A 16,609-nucleotide genomic window follows, 5' to 3' on the forward strand; every position below is an offset into this window, starting at 1 on the left:
TAAAAGTGTAGGAAAAGCAATACTGGGATACAATCCCCAAAATGACAGAATGACCTCAGTTCGAATCCAAGGCAAACCATTCAATATCACAGTAGTCCAAGTCTATGCCCCAACCACCGGTGCTGAAGAGGATGAAATTGACCAGTTCTATGAAGCCCTACAGCACCTTATAGAACTAACACCAAAAAATGATGTCCTTATCATCATGGGGGATTGGAATGCTAAAGTAGGAAGCCAAAAGATAACCGGAATAGCAGGCAAGTTTGGCCTTGGAGTACAAAATGAAGCAGGGCACAGGCTGACAGAATTTTGTCAAGAGAATACGATGGTCATAGCAAACACTCTTTTTCAACAACCCGAGACGGCTCTACACATGGATATTCACCAGACGGTCAACACAGAAATCAGATTGACTATGTGCTCTGCAGCCAAAGATGGAGAAGCTCTATACAGTCAGTAAAAACAAGACCAGGAGCTGACTGTGGCTCAGACCATGAGCTTCTCATGGCAAAATTTAGGCTTAAACTGAAGAAAGTAGGGAAAAGCACTAGCCCACTCAGGTATGAACTAAATCACATCCCTGTCGAATATACAGTAGAGGTGTCAAATAGATTTAAGGAATTAAATCTGATAGACAGAGTGCCTGAAGAACTATGGACAGAGGTTTTCAACATTGTACAAGAGGTAGCAACTAAAACCATCCCAAAGAAAAAAAATGCAAGAAAGCAAAATGGCTGTCTGAGGAAGCTTTGCAAATAGCTGAGGAAAGGAGGGAAGCGAAAGGCAAGGGAGAAAAAGAAAGATATGCCCAATTGAATGCAGAATTCCAGAGAATAGCTAGAAGGCATAAGAATGCCTTTTTAAATGAACAGTGCAAAGAAATAGAAGAAAACAATAGAATAGGGAGGACCAGAGATCTCTTCAAGAAAATTGGAGAGATGAAGGGAACGTTTCATGCAAAAATGGACATGATAAAGGACCAAAATGGCAGGGACCTAACAGAGGCAGAAGAAATTAAGAAGAGGTGGCAAAATTACACAGAAGAACTATACAAGAACGAGCTTAACGTCCCTGATAACCACGATGAGGTGGTCACTGACCTCGAGCCAGACATCCTAGAATGTGAAATGAAGGGGGCCTTAGGAAAGCTGAGCAACAACAAAGCTAGTGGAGGTGACAGTATTCCAGCTGAGCTGTTCAAAATGTTAAAAGTGCTACACTCAATTTGCCAGCAAATTTGGAAAACTCAAAAGCAACCACAGGATTGGAAAAGATCAGTTCGCATTCCAATTCCAAAGAAAGGCAGTGCCAAAGAATGTTCAAACTATCGCACCATTGCACTCATTTCACATGCTAGTAAAGTTATGCTTAAAATCCTACAAGCTAGACTCCACCAGTATGTGGATCGAGAACGACCAGAAGTACAGGCAGGATTTCGAAGAGACAGAGAAACTAGAAATCAAATTGCTAATATACGCTGGATCATGGAGAAAGCTAGGGAGTTCCAGAAAAACCTCTACTTCTGCTTCATTGACTATGCTAAAGCATTCAATTGTGTGGATCACAACAAATTGTGGCAAGTTCTTAAAGAGATGGGAGTACCAGAGCATCTTATTTGTCTCTTGAGAAACCTATATACGGGTCAAGAAGCTACAGTGAGAACTAGACATGGAACCACTGACTGGTTCAAAATTGGGAAAAGAGTCCAGCAAGTCTGTATACTGTCACTCTGCCTGTTTATCTTATATGCAGAGCACATCATGAGAAAGGCAGGGCTAGATGAATCCAAAAATTGGAATTAAGATTGCCGGGAGAAATATCAACAACCTAAGATATGCAGATGATACCACTCTAATGGCAGAAAGTGAAGAGGAACTAAAGAGCCTCTTGTTGCGGGTGAAGAAAGAGAGTGCAAAAGTGGGCTTGAAACTCAACATTAAGAAAACCAAGATCATGGCATCCGGCCCTCTCAATTCCTGGCAAATAAATGGGGAAGAAATGGAGGTAGTATTTTCCTGGGCTCCAAGATCACCACAGACGGGGACTTCAGCCAAGAAATTAAAAGATGCTTGCTCCTGGGGAGGAAAGCTATGGCAAATCTAGACAGCACACTAAAAAGCAGAGACATCACCCTGCCCACAAAAGTGCGTATCGTCAAGGCTATGGTCTTCCCAGTTGCAATGTATGGCTGTGAAAGTTGGACCATAAGAAAGGCTGAGCGCCAAAGAATTGAGGCCTTTGAACTATGGTGCTGGATAAGACTCCTGCGAGTCCCTTGGACTGCAAGGCGATCAAACCGGTCAGTCCTAGAGGAGATCAACCCTGACTGCTCTTTAGAAAGCCAGATCCTGGAGCTGAAACTCAAATACTTTGGCCACCTAATGAGAAGGAAGGACTCACTGGAGAAGAGCCTAATGCTGGGTTGAAGGCAAGAGAAGAAGGGGACTACAGAGAATGAGGTGGCTGGATGGAGTCACTGAAGCAGTAGACATGAGCTTAAATGGACTCCAGAAGATGGTAGAGGACAGGAAGGCCTGGAGGAACGTTGTCCACGGGGTCGCGATGGGTTGGACATGACTTCGCAACTAACAACAAAAATATTTTTTGAATCAAGTTATCTAAAGTGGTCTAACTTACACAATGTGTCCAAATTCCAGGTGGTACTGAAATCTGGCAAATTTCATTAAAACATTTTATAACACAAACATCATTATAAAGCAGTTTGTGGCCTAATGCAAAATGTCACAAAACATTTCCTGTGCTGATGTTTGATTGCGTTTTACACTTCAACATGGGCTGCAGAATTTATGACATAATACAGAATGTCATAAATTAAAACATTTCCTGGGCTGTTTGATTGCGCTACAGTCAAACATTGGCTTTTCAAAGCAGATACACCTCTTTTCCAGTGAACACTGGAAGCTCCATCCTTGTTGAAAGCATTGAGGAATCTTGATAAGGAAATCTCTCTGAAACGCTGACTCAATGGGGCATGGGATTCGTTTGAGTTCATCTTAGATGGGAAATGTTTGGCTTCCTTAACACCCGGGGGCTCTTACAATCCATTGCTTAAATACAGTCTAGACCAGGGGTAGGCAACCTCGGCTCTTTTATGACTCATGGACTTCAACTCCCAGAATTCCTGAGTCTCTAGACCAGGGGTAGGCAACCTCGGCTCTTTTATGACTCATGGACTTCAACTCCCAGAATTCCTGAGTCTCTAGACCAGGGGTAGGCAACCTCGGCTCTTTTATGACTCATGGACTTCAACTCCCAGAATTCCTGAGTCTCTGACTCAGGAATTCTGGGAATTGAAGTCCATGAGTCATAAAAGAGCCGAGGTTGCCTACCCCTGGTCTAGAGGGTGGAAAAGAGGGGATGGCTCCGGAAGTCATGGCGAATAAGCCTCTCCTCCTTACCCACCGTAAACATGGCGTTCCTACGACCCCATTTTTCCGCCGCGAGGAGTGTACAACTTCCCTCGGGCGCGCATGCGTTTCTACCCCCCCTTGCCGGTGGCTGCAAACCTGGGCGGCGCGGGGAGGCGGAGCTAAGGCGGAGCCGGATCAAGAGTCCGAGCCGGAGACCTCCTCGCCCGGCCTGTGCTTCCTTCGTCCCCCCCCTCTCCCCTCCTCCCGACTTCCCTGCCCTTCCGCGGCGGCATGGAGAACCCTGAGGCATCCTCCGCTTCGAACCCGAACGCCGCCTGCCTGGGCGGTTTCCGCAAAGGCGCGAGGAGAATGTGTGATTCTGAAGGGAAACCGCTGGCAGATTCTAAGGCGGCAGCCGAACGCCCGCGCTCTCCTCAGCCGCCGGCGCGGTTGTCGTCTTCGGGCTCCGAGGAAGCGGCGCCGGACCACCCGGAAGGTCCCCAGCGCTTACCCCCGCCGCCCCCCCACCGGCGGCCGCCGCCGCCGCATCACTACCACCACCACCGCCGCCACCATTCCCCGCTTAACGCTTCTCTCCCACAGAGGCGGCGCCGGCGCCGCAGCAACCGCCTCCTGCTCCTCGACCCCGGCGGCGCCGCGCTGATGGACGCGGGCGGCGCTGCCGGGCTGCTCTACCCGCCGTTGGGCCGTGAGGAAGACGGGGAGGAGGAGGACAACGACGACGAGAAGGAGGACGATGACGACGACGACGACGACGAGCTCGACGGAGCGGGCGACGAGGAAGCCGCCGGCGACTTAGCCAGCAGCGAGAGCGCCGGCAGCGGTTTTTCTACCCAAGGCTGCGCCGTGGCCGAGCGCCGCAAGCGAGCCCGCGGATCGGGCAGCGGGCTGAGCGGCGGGGGCATCTCGGCTTCCTCCTGTATCAGCCGCAATTACGAGGTCGTCCGCGAGCTGGGGGCCGAGGAGGTGCGCTGGTTCTACCGGGAGGACCGCAAGGGCTGGAAGCCGTTTATCGGCTATGACTCGCTGCGCATCGAACTGGCCTATCGCGCCCTTCTGCTTCTTGACCAGGGTTCGTCCAGCCCCACAGGTGGGCCTGAGAAACTCGCGCCGCCTTCCAGCATCCTGACCCCTGAGCCGGTTTGTGTCCGTGGAGGTCTCTACGAGGTGGACGTGGTCCACTCCGAGTGCTATCCGGTTTATTGGAACCGTAAGTGGCTTCCTCCTCTTCCATTTTATCATCCTTTAGGGGACTCACTGCTATTCTCTCCGGAGAAGGAATGCCTTGCCCTCGCTTGCTAAGGTGCTGAAATCCTTTGCCTGCCTGGTGAAGAGTGAATCCAGTAGGGTGATGGTTGGCTCGTGGCCGAGTTGGCTGGGGCTAGAAGGCTAATGAAATGTTCATCCTGTAAACCTTGCACGAGAAAAAAATCAGCTCCCCTGTATTCGGTAGTCATTACTTAACCAAACAATGCATTGTATTTGTAGGTTTAGGATTCTATATGAGCACCGGCCCCTGGAGTTGGAAACGACTAGCACGCATGTGCGGGGGAACCTTTACCTTTTTATAAATGTGTTTGTTCCTTAAAAAATAAAATGCTAAAATCCTGCTTGTAAGCATATAACATAAACACCATAGGAATAGGAGCAGGTGAAGGATGCAGAAGAATGGATATCCAGCATCTTTGCCCTTAATTGAGTGTCCCTTTTTTCCCCTCTGCTTGCATTGGCCATTCTTCAAATATGCACAATCACTGAGCACTTGCTTCATCTTATAGACTCCTGTTCTGTCAAGAAGAAGGCTCATGTCTTAAATACATGTCAGCATCTTCTCTTTATATTGTATTATTTTCTTCTGCTATGCAGCACCTTCCCAAATTTAATTATTTTTATTATTATTAATTTTATTTTTTTACCACCCTTCTCCCGAAGGACTCAGGGCGGTGAACAGGGCAATACATGTTAAAAGACAAAATACAAAAATTAAAAAAGATTAAACAAAATGCCCACAACTCTTACAATAGGTTAAAACACATTTAAAAGTAATAAAAACCCAACCCCATCCCACCAGGCCAGGCCAGCTTGTTCAAAGAGATACGTCTTTAGATCGCGCCAGAAGGAGCGCAGGTCGGGCGCCATCCGGAGCTCAACCGGAAGACGGTTCCATAAATCCGGCGCGCCCACAGAGAACGCCCTCCCCCTGGGGGCCACCAGTCGGCATTCTTTGACCGGTGGCACCCTGAGGAGGCCCTCTGTGGGAGTGTACTGGGCAGAGGGAAGTTGATGCCGGCCGCAGGTGCTCCCCAAGGTATTCCGGACCCATGCCATGTAGGGCTTTGTAGGTCAATACCAGCACCTTGAACCTCACCCGGAAGACAACTGGGAGCCAATGCAGCTCACGGAGCAGAGGTATAACATGGGAGTATCGGGAGACTCCCAACACAACTCTCGCGGCTGCATTCTGTACCAGTTGGAGCCTCCGAGTGGTTTTCAAGGGCAGCCCCATGTAGAGAGCATTGCAGTAGTCTAAACGAGAGGTCACGAGCGCATGAGTGACCGTACGCAGGGCATCCCGGTCTAGATAGGGCCACAACTGGCGCACCAGGCGAACCTGGGCGAAGGCCCCCCTAGTCACAGCCACTATGTGATCTTCCAAAGTAAGCCGTGAATCTAGGAGGACTCCCAAGTTGCGAGCCCTATCTACGGGGGGTAATAGCTCACCCCCCATAGAAAGAGATGGAATATTCTGAATATGCCGGTATGCACAGCCACTCAGTCTTGTCGGGGTTGAATTGAAGTCTGTTCCTCCCCATCCAGACCCGAACCGCTTCCAGGCAATGGGACATCATGTCAAGGGCATCACTGGGGTGGTTTGGGGTCGAAATAAAAAGCTGGGTATCATCAGCGTACTGATGATACCCAACTCCAAAACCACGAATGATCTCACCCAGCAGTTTCATGTAGATGTTGAACAGGAGAGGCGAGAGGACCGACCCCTGAGGAACTCCACAAGCGAGAGGCCTCGAGGTCGACCTCTGCCCCCCTGCCAACACCGACTGCGAACGTCCCAGGAGATAGGAGGAGAACCACTGAAAAACTGTGCCTCCCACTCCCAATCCCCTGAGACGCCGCAGCAGGATACCATGGTCGATGGTATCGAACGCCGCTGAGAGGTCTAATAGGACTAGGACAGAGGAATGTCCCCTGTCTTGGGCCCTCCAGAGATCATTCACCAGAGCGACCAATGCCGTCTCCGTGCTGTACCCGGGCCTGAAACCCAATTGGTACGGGTCTAGATAATCCGCTTCATCCAGGACCAGAGGGAGCTGATGCGCCACCACACTCTCAACAACCTTCGCAAGAAAGCAAAGGTTGGAGACCGGACGAAAGTTATTTAACACAGCTGGGTCCAAGGCAGGCTTCTTGAGGAGAGGTCTCACCACCGCCTCCTTCAAGACGGCAGGGAAACTGCCCTCACTCAAAGAGGCAGATATAACCGCCTGGAACCAGCCTCGTCTCCCCTCCCGAGCCGCATAAACCAGCCAGGAAGGGCACGGGTCCAATAAACATGTGGTGGAGCTCAACCTCCCCATAATCCTGTCCACTTCCTCCGGAGTCACAGAATCAAACTCCTCCCAGATAATATCGACAAGACCGCCCGTGTCTTTTTTTTTAATTGAAAAGTTTTACAATACATTTTATCAAAACAAAACCCCTCCCAACCCCCTCCCCAACCCTCCCCAGCCCCTCCCTCCCTTTCCCCTCCCCCCCGACTTCCCAGAGCTAAATACAGGGTATAAAAATACAAACAATCATAATCTATCTTATGCAAACAATTCTAGACTATTAAAACTATCGCACTTTAACTCATATAGATAAACTCCAAACGTATAAATATCACATCAATAATTATTCAAATGCTGAATAATACTTTTTAGTCCCATATTTACTCCATAGTATCTCTCTGTTGCAAATAGTCTTTCAGGTGCACTAAAGTCTTTAGCATATCCTCGATATTAAAAACTTTACAGTCCATTCTTCTATAATCAGTAGTTCTACCTCTTTACTAAATATCTTACTGCCATAGTTAAATTCAACATCCACTTAATATCCGCCACAATAGTGTCAATAAAAATACCCAATAAAAACAATTACAGGCAAAACAATTTTACATCAATCATTAAAAACTATTCTTTCCAGCTGGGCTTTAAATTTCCATACTAAAACCAGGTTTATGCACTCTTTCCTTCTCCTAATATATTATACAGCTTCAAGTACCATACATTACTTTCCAAACTTAAAATTTTTTCTTATGCTTTCTATTACATGTTTTATTATTGCCCATAAAAATATTACAAGTTGGCTTTCATCTATAATTTTTCCCAAACTTGCACCAAAACATATCACAAAGTATATACCTTGAACACATTATCCACCTTCTTATCACACAATAAACATATATACCAACCAAATAGCAAATCATAACCTACAAAATTTCAGTAAGCACTACTACAATTCTTTCCAATTAAGTTTTCCTAATTATCTTAAAATTAAAACAACATAAAATATTACAACACATAGTTATTTTATAAGGGTGAAAAATATATCCCCAGCAACAATCTTCAGGCTTGGCTCATTCGTCTAGAAGCAGCACGCATCTTCCAATTTCTGGCCTCCTCCAATGATACTGAAATTTGATCCACTCCTGTAACTTTCTCATCTGACTGTATTATTCCTTCAGCACCTTGTAGCTTCTCTCTGTATCGTTGAGACTCTCTCTCACCTTTCTTCTTTGTAGATTCCAAAAGTGGTATGGGGGCTGCTTTTAAAACATTACTGTAAAAATCACGTGCCTGAATCACCATAGTAAGTCGATGCCTCGTCCCTTCATAGGTCACCACCATGCCCACTGGTATCTCCCATCTAAACCTGATATCACGTCGTCTCAATTCTTGTGTCCTGATCGTCAGACTCTGCCCAGTCAGAGTCCAGACCGGTCCGAATCCAAGCGATTTTGTCCGACAGATGTTGACTAAACTCCTCGGCACGACCCTGCAAGGATTCCTCCCTCACCTCCTGATTAAGGAGGGAGCGGGTCACCCTAAACAGGGCGGCCGGGCGGCTATCTGCGGACGCGATAAGGGTAGCGAAGTGATTAGACCTCGCCGCCCTTATCGCTGCGAGATAAGACCTCATATAGGTTCTTAGTCACAATCGGTCGGATTTGGATCGGCTGGATCTCCAACAGCTCTCTAGGCCCCATCTCCGACGCTTCATCTCCCGAAGCTCCACGGAAAACCATGGAGCTCGCTGGGATCTGCACCGAGTCAGGGGCCGCAAGGGTACAACTCGGTCAAGTGCCTCCGTGGCTGCCCTTTCCCAGGCTTCCACTAAGGCATCTGCCGAGTTGTGAGCAACGGAGGCAGGTGGCGACCCTGTTTGTTAATAATTTGTTAATTTGTTAATATTGTTAATATTTTTTGTTTCTTTTATATATGTATATATCTCTTTATTGTTTTTCACTAAGTGACAATGATCACACACAGACACACTTCCATATGCAAGTGATTGCATATCCTATTGGATAACCTGAGGCCTTTTGTAGTTGAGTGATCTCAAAATCTAAGAAAAGAAAAAACTAAATAAAATAAAGTTGGTTTATCTCTTTATGAATGTGCTCTTTTCGTCTTCTCAAGTATCATTAGTTAGTACCTGTTGGCTAATTGTTAAATTAAGCATCTAGCAATAAGGAATCTAGGGTCATTTTTGGGTTGTGCAATTGATAATATCCTGAAAAAGATGAGAGAGGCATTGTAGGAACAGTTTATGGACTTTGTGGAAGTGAACATTTGCCAGTTAGAAAGGTATAGAGAGGTATACTGAACATTATTGCTGCAAGTTAGTTTTACCTATATATTTTTCATCATCTTGGGTTTTAATTTCTTTGGCTTGCTATTTCTTAAACCTTTTCTGTTATCTGCATAGGTTGGACATCCGCTGCCCAGCAGATTCTTTAATGTTGCCAGTGCTACGTTTTGTAGTATTAGCATTAGTCCCAAAAGAAAAGATATGTAATTTCTAGGACCTACTGAACCAGGAAATGAACTCTCCAGCTGTTATACCAGTTGTAGCTCTATTGGAGTACTAGCATCTCCCAAGAATAACTCACATACCATTACTTCTTCTTTGCACTATTGCAATGCTACTCTACATGGTTTGCCATGAAAGGTCACCCATTTGATTGATACAGTACATTATGTTGGGTTTTGACTGGTGCAGAATGACATAAGCACATGAGATCTCTGCTCTGGGCCCCTGCAGTGGCTTCCCATATGTTTCTGAATGCAATTAAAAGTGCTGGTTTAAATCTTTGCAGTTCTACATGGTTTGGCATGGAGATCCTTATTTGATTCATGAGGCCCAACAGGCTTCAATGGTGTTCTCTTGCCCTGTGACAGGGTATTTGTTTGTGGAAGTGGCTGTGGAGTGGCCTGATATCACGACCTGAGTGCCTCCTAAAATAGTGTTCTATTAAAAAAAGTAATGTGATCCCGAGAAAATTACAGTATTTGACCAATCTGTAAGACCTCATCTCTATAGTGCTATCTACCATTGTTACATTTACCATCAATAATCTCATAATATATGTCTGGATTGAAATTAGTGCTGAGCTCTAATGCCAGTTTATAGTTTGCTCCTTTTTGCTCAAGTAAAGGCTGGGCAGGGGATATTTTAATATGGATTCTTATACTGAGCAAGAGTTTGGACTTGGCAGTCTAATGCAGAGATGTCAAACTCGTGACGTCACATGACGTCGTGCAACGCATCGGAACTTTTTTCCCATTGCCAGCAATGGGGTGGGCGCAGTTTCCGTGTGATGCATCCGGCTATGGGCTGGCAGTTTGACACCCCTGGTCTAATGGATTTTTGTTCCAGTGATATATTGACATAATAATTCAGTGTGAAAATATTATGTGCAGTTCTTCACCTCTCTAAATCATGGTATATACAGCATGATTATCTACAATGAGGAATTTTTGTATATTCATGAAAGTTTCCACAAAATCCTGATACAGCAAATTTCCAACTACATAGGAGTGCGGGAGTGTGTGTGTGTGTGTGTGTGTGTGTGTGTGTGTGTGTGTGCTCACTGATTCCATGCAGTCATGAAATGTCCATGGAGATTGCCTTTAATAACGTTTCCTTCATGACTCAGAGAAAGGAAGGTATTTCCCTCATACTAAATTGTGTGTGTTGTAATGTGATAATTTTGAAAGAACTTGATGAAAGGTGCTGTTGAATACTTGCCACAGTAAGTTGCATATTCTTAATTGTTGCTTATAAGCTTTTTATATTTGCATGCTTCAAATCAATATCTTTGCTTCCGTCAGTTCTCTTACTGTTTTATTATCCTTCTGCTATCCAGAGAATTTTAGCCTTTTCCTTTGATAGGAAAAGGAAGTATAGGATAGTTTCATTTCCACTTATCCTGAGATATTATGTATTTGTTTTATTATATCGTTTATAGTCTTTCAGAGGACAGATGAAAGCTGTTAGTTTCTCTAATTTGATATAAGCTCTCTTTTATTGACAGTGTAGATTACTGTAAGTGGGAGCTAGCATAACAAAATAGTTTTCCAATGAGTCTGATGAAATGTTACCATTATACTACTTGCTTTTACAAAAGTACATAAAGGCTGTTCATTAATTTACATAATTTCAAGACCAAGAAAAATGCTAGCAAAGGTTTTATAGTAGTATATTGTATGTTTTAGTTGGACTGCTGATAAGAAGAAAAAAATAATTTGCTATGTATTTAAAAACAGGAAGCTAGTGACACAAGTTAACAATGTGCATCATGAATACTAAATCTTTTAAATAATTATTCTTAAAGTTACCATATAACCCATGGATTGTTGGGTCATGATTTTAGCGATATTTCCTTATCAGATTCTTTAACGCCTTCAACAATGGTAGAGCTTCTAATGTACAACCTTCACTGGAAACGTTGGGATACATTCAGAAATGGATTTGCCTTGAAAACCACCCATGTTGAACTGTATAGCACAGACAATCATCAAAACATGTAAATGTTTATGACATTTTCCATTATATCATAAACTGCTTTATGATAATGTTTATGTTATAAAAGGCTCAATCAAATTTGCCGAATTTCAGTTCCACAGCAGTCATGGGCCCTGGATTTTGAAGGCATTCTTTAAGTTAGCCCATTTGAAGTACCTTGGTTCAAATGTTTTGCCTAATAATGCACCATTTTGCCTAATTAAAGATTAGAACCAGAGTTTTAGTACAACAATATTTATTTATTTATTTATTTATTTTATTACATTTATATACCGCCCTTTCCCTGAGGACTCAGGGATATATATAGATAGATTCCACACTAGTAGATAAACCATTAAACAGCTGGAACAAATACTCTCTGTTCTCCCAATAGATTCAATAGTCTATTGCAGAGGTCTCCAACCTATGGGCCACAGCCCACTACCGGGCCAAGGCCACTGGGCCACATGAGTAGCTGGACAGTGCATGTGCTGCTGTGCGTGTGCTCACCTGCCCTTGTGCCACCGTTGCTGCAAGTGTGACGGCAGTGCTCCTAGTATCGTGCGGGCGGCGGCATTGCCACAAACTTTGCATGGGTGGCAGCAGCTCTGCGAGCAGAAGATGGGCAGTGGCACACCACACCCAGGTGGCGACATTGCCATGAACCTTGTGCAGGTGGTGGCAATGCTGCAAGTAGGCAGGCTGTGGCACAAGCCACATGCAGGGGCAGCAGCGCGAACCTCGTGCCAGTGGTGGCATTGCTGCAGACTCTGGTGTGAGCCTCATGGGGGGGGACGTGATGCTTGCGCTGGTGGTAGCATTTCTGCGAGCCTGGCAGAAACCTCACACAGGCACCGGTGTCACTGAGAGCCTTCCGCGCATGCTCAAGCCCCATTTGCGTGGTCTGCATGTTCATGGCCTGTTTGTGCATGCGCATGCACATATGGCCACATTCACGTTTGGACATGCGTGCACAAGGCTCCTGCCTCTCCCTCTCCCACTGGGCCACCAAACCAGAAAGTTGGAGACCCCTGGTCTATTGTTACAGGTAGTACTCAACTTATGACTTATGACTTATGACTTGTAAGCCGCCCTGAGTCTTCGGAGAAGGGCGGGATATAAATGGAATTAAAATAAAAAATAAATAAAAAAAATTATGATCATAAGTGGTGACAGTCATTAAGAGAGATTTTTTTTGTGGCAATTGTAAAGTGAACACAATGGTCATTAAATCCATTGTTTGCTGTGGGATGTTTTTTGCTGGAAACAGGAAATAAACACCAATTCCCAGTAAAATTCTCATAAATTGTAATCCTGTGACTAGGACACTGCAAACAGCCACAAATGTGGGTTTTTGCTGAGCAGTCAAAATGTTATCATGTGACTGCAGAGGGGCCCTGCCATCAGAAGTTCAAATTTGCATCGTAAGTACCTTTATGGGTCTGTCAGAACCTCGAGCAATTGGTAAGCAACTGGTCATAAGTCAAGGTCTACCTGTATGTCTGTTGTTTACTTATTCTATTGCTTTCAGTTGGTTACTTTTATTTTCTGTTATTTTAGTCAGGTGTACCTCACTTTGGAAGTCTTGTGATAGTGAAGTTACAGCAAAATGGCAGTGAGAACATTTTTTTAATGTTTTAGAAAGGCACACATGATTCGTGTTAACATTATCAATATTTTATCACTGAGACACAGAGCACCAAATGATTTGTACATATGCTACACCTCTGGCAGCACAAGGAGCTGTGTCTAAAAGATGTGAGCTGCAGTATAGCCTTCTGATTCTCCTGGTATTCGGGGATGTGGTTATATCACAAAACAGGAGGGATTGACAGTTTTTTTTCCTATGTTATCCTGGGTTTTTTAGATAAAAATGGGTAAGTGGGAGGGAATTTTAGTGGTAATGTTTTGAAGTGGTGGCAGGCTATAAGGAGCTTGTGTGGCACAGGAATATATAGTACCTGTAGTCGTAGTTTAACCAATTGGGGCTAGCAACTGAATGGTTAAGCAAAGCCTTTGCTAAATTAAAAATGATGTGATCACAATTGTGCATATCGTTTTACTTCAGCTTTCTTTTCTTTTCTTTTTTACAAAATCAAAATATGGTGCCAAATAGCCAGGTGGGCCCAAATATCAGGGAAGGTCTCCAGAATTTGATTCATAAAGAAGTTGGAGAAAAGGACAAATCCAATAGTCCCTTTCATCCATTCCCATGCTTTTTGGAATGACCAACCCAATGCTGGGATAATTATCAAGGAGAGAATTAATGTTCATATTTACATGTATCGGGAAGGAAACGATTACAAGAAAACAAGCAGGCACACATTGGGACTACACATCGAAAGGAATGCACTAGAGCAGGCATGTCAAACTGCTGGCCCAATGAAACTGCACCCACCCCATTGCTGGCAATGGGGAAAAAGTTGTGATACGTCGCACTACGTCACATGACGTTGTGAGTTTGACTTGCCTGCACTAGAGACTCTGCAAACTGCTTAGGAGGCAAAAGAAAGCCTTCGGTGTGAAACTGAATTTCAAGGTTTTAGTGATGCAGTATTTATTTAGCGTATGGCTGGTCACGCACAGAATTAAAAGCACTTCATATTTACAGGTTAGAACAGTTAAAACATTTTTTTTTAAAAAGAAGCAATTATAAAACCTAAGAGGAAAACAGAAATAACATTTCAGAGTTTAATGTCGAGTTTGGAGATCCAGTCAGTAGCTGCCGTTGTTACACAGAGGAAGTCCTTAAAATCTCCTGGTTATCTTCTATTAGTGCATTCCCTCACTATATGTTGGATAGTCTGTCGGGGAACCACGCAATCACATTGTGCTGAAGGTGTCTTTCCCCATTTATACAGAGAATCGGCACACACCCCATGAGTCGTTCTAATTCTATTGTATGTCACCCATATGTGTCGGGGTAGATTAAATCCTGGAGGTATACTATTAGGATTAATATGCTCAGAAATATCTTGGGAGATATAGCTACTCCATGCTTCCATCCACTTTTGTATAGTGCTCTGATGTTCGGCCAGCAGCTTAAGCGCTGTGAGGAGTGGTGGATTTCTTGGCTTTAATCGACATCTTAAGAGATCAGAGGTATAGGCATGAATGGGTAGAGAGGAGTTTAGCAGGATCTTACTATACTCCCGAATGAGAGCTTTTTGTCGTCGTAAGTGTGGGGGAAGTATGTGGCTAAGAACTGGTAGCCAGCGAATAGGTGTAGATTTTATGCACCCAGTAATTAATCTCATCGTATGGTTGAGTTGAACATCAACAAGTCTTGTATGTGAGCTGTTTATCCATACAGGTGCGCAGTACTCCGCTACAGAGTAGCAAAGCCCAAGGGCTGCACATCGAAGAGTTGGAGCTGAAGCTCCCCAAGTTGTTCCGCATAGTTTTTGCAGAATGTTGTTTCTGCTGTTAACCTTGGCAGCCATATGGGAGCAATTTGTTATTTAGGTATACATTGAGTTCTCTTTTTGCCAGTTTATTATTAAGGTGGAAACATGATGTGACTGTCTTACCTACGCTTGGGATTAACCTCCATTGGTGGAAGTATGTGCTCAGAGTTGTAAGGTCGGCTGTAAGTACACCTTCTGTAACTTCGATGTCCTTGTGGCTATATGCTAATGCCAAGTCATCAGTGTAAGAGAACTTTGTTGATAGCGTGGGTGGTATATCAGAAATATATAAGTTGAATAAGGATGGGGCCAATACAGAGCCCTGAGGGAGTCCGTTATTCAGATGTCTTTGCTTACTAATTTTATCACCCATGATGACTTGATGCAGTAGTTACTGAGAACTAGGAGTTCTAGTCCTGCCTTAGGCACAAAGCCATCTCAATAATCTTGGGCCAGTCACTCTCTCTGAGCCCTAGGAAGAAGGCAATGGCAAACCACTTCCAAAATCTTGTGAAAGAAACTGCAGGGACTTCTGCCAGCTTCTAATCAACTAATTAATGTCACAGAACCAAGCTTGTGGTTAGTACATTTTAAGGGTTGGTGGTTAGTACGTTTTAAGGGTTGGCTGAGCTATAGAGAAAAGCAAGTCAGAAAGAGACAGCTTGTTTAGGCAATATCCACTGGGGGCGGTGGAGAAAATGTCAGGCACAGGAGAACATCTACTAAATTACTCTAATGTAATCACTTGAAGGGACACTGTGGCTCAGTGGGTTAGGACGCTGAGCTTGTCGATCAGATGGTCGATCAAATGTTTGATAAAATTGACAGAACATGTTCTAATGAAGTTACAAAATAAGAACAGTGGATATCTATAAAATTAATTTAAAAGATGATTTAAATGTAATACAAAAGGATGTGATTGATGACTTATTCCTTGGAGGAGAGAACAGATATTAAACCAAGAAACTAATTTGGATAATTTGTTTCTTCTGGTCCTAAATGAATGCTCTGCTGAGATTTGGAAAGATGGTTTTAGCAATGACAAACAACAGGATAAAATTTATTTATTGATATAAAACAATCTCTTAAACTCCTGAAGATTTTTCACTTGGAAACAGAGATGATCAGCAAATTATCTCTGGGACTTTGAAATGGTTAATGAATAAATTTAAAAATTCAGAGAAGTTTTATAAGATAGATTTGTTTGACTAAGTTAAAAGAAGAAAATAGTTACAATACATCTGGGTATCCTTACTGGACTTTTGCTGACAACAATTGATTGATGTAGCATTTGGAATTTGTTTTCTTTATCTAAGAGGTGAGTGATGGGGAAAACAGAAATTAGGTTTAATTTAGAGATAGTGATAAGTTACTAAAGTTGTTTTTACATGAAGAGGGAAAAATATTTATTTCTCTTTCCTCTTTCTTTATTTTCACCACCCCTTTTTTTTCTTGTATCTTTCGGATTGTATTTTTTTATTCTTTTTTATTTTCTTTTGAAAAAAAAGATTTTGTCTAAGCCAGATGTGTTTCTTAAAGTGTGTTCCTAAAGTGTGTCTCCTAGATCTTGGAGATCCCTCTAAGACTCTTTCAGGGCTTCTCAGAATCAAAATGATATGTAGATAATACTAAAATGCCATCAAGCAATCATGAGAACCAGTAGCAGCAGCGAATTATTTTATTTTAATATTTAATATGGTAAATATTGATGAATATAACCTATATAAACAAAACCTCTTTGGGGGT

At 43.7% G+C, this 16,609-nt stretch overlaps 1 protein-coding gene across 3 annotated transcripts in view; it reads left to right on the forward strand.

The window, feature by feature from the left end:
* Window positions 1–3,689: 3,689 nt before the first annotated feature.
* DDHD1 (DDHD domain containing 1) overlaps window positions 3,690–16,609 on the forward strand; it is a 45,127-nt gene continuing 32,207 nt past the window's right edge. For all 3 annotated transcript variants that reach the window (XR_014028686.1, XM_081346156.1, XM_081346157.1), the window contains exon 1: window positions 3,690–4,602. Coding sequence is in view for 2 of the 3 variants with exons in the window: in XM_081346156.1 (XP_081202282.1) it covers window positions 3,741–4,602 (862 nt within the window). In the remaining variant the exon portion in view is untranslated. The remainder of the gene's footprint in view (window positions 4,603–16,609) is intronic.

This window comes from Vipera berus (assembly GCF_964194415.1).
Source record: "Vipera berus genome assembly, chromosome: 1".
Lineage (NCBI taxonomy): Eukaryota > Metazoa > Chordata > Lepidosauria > Squamata > Viperidae > Vipera > Vipera berus.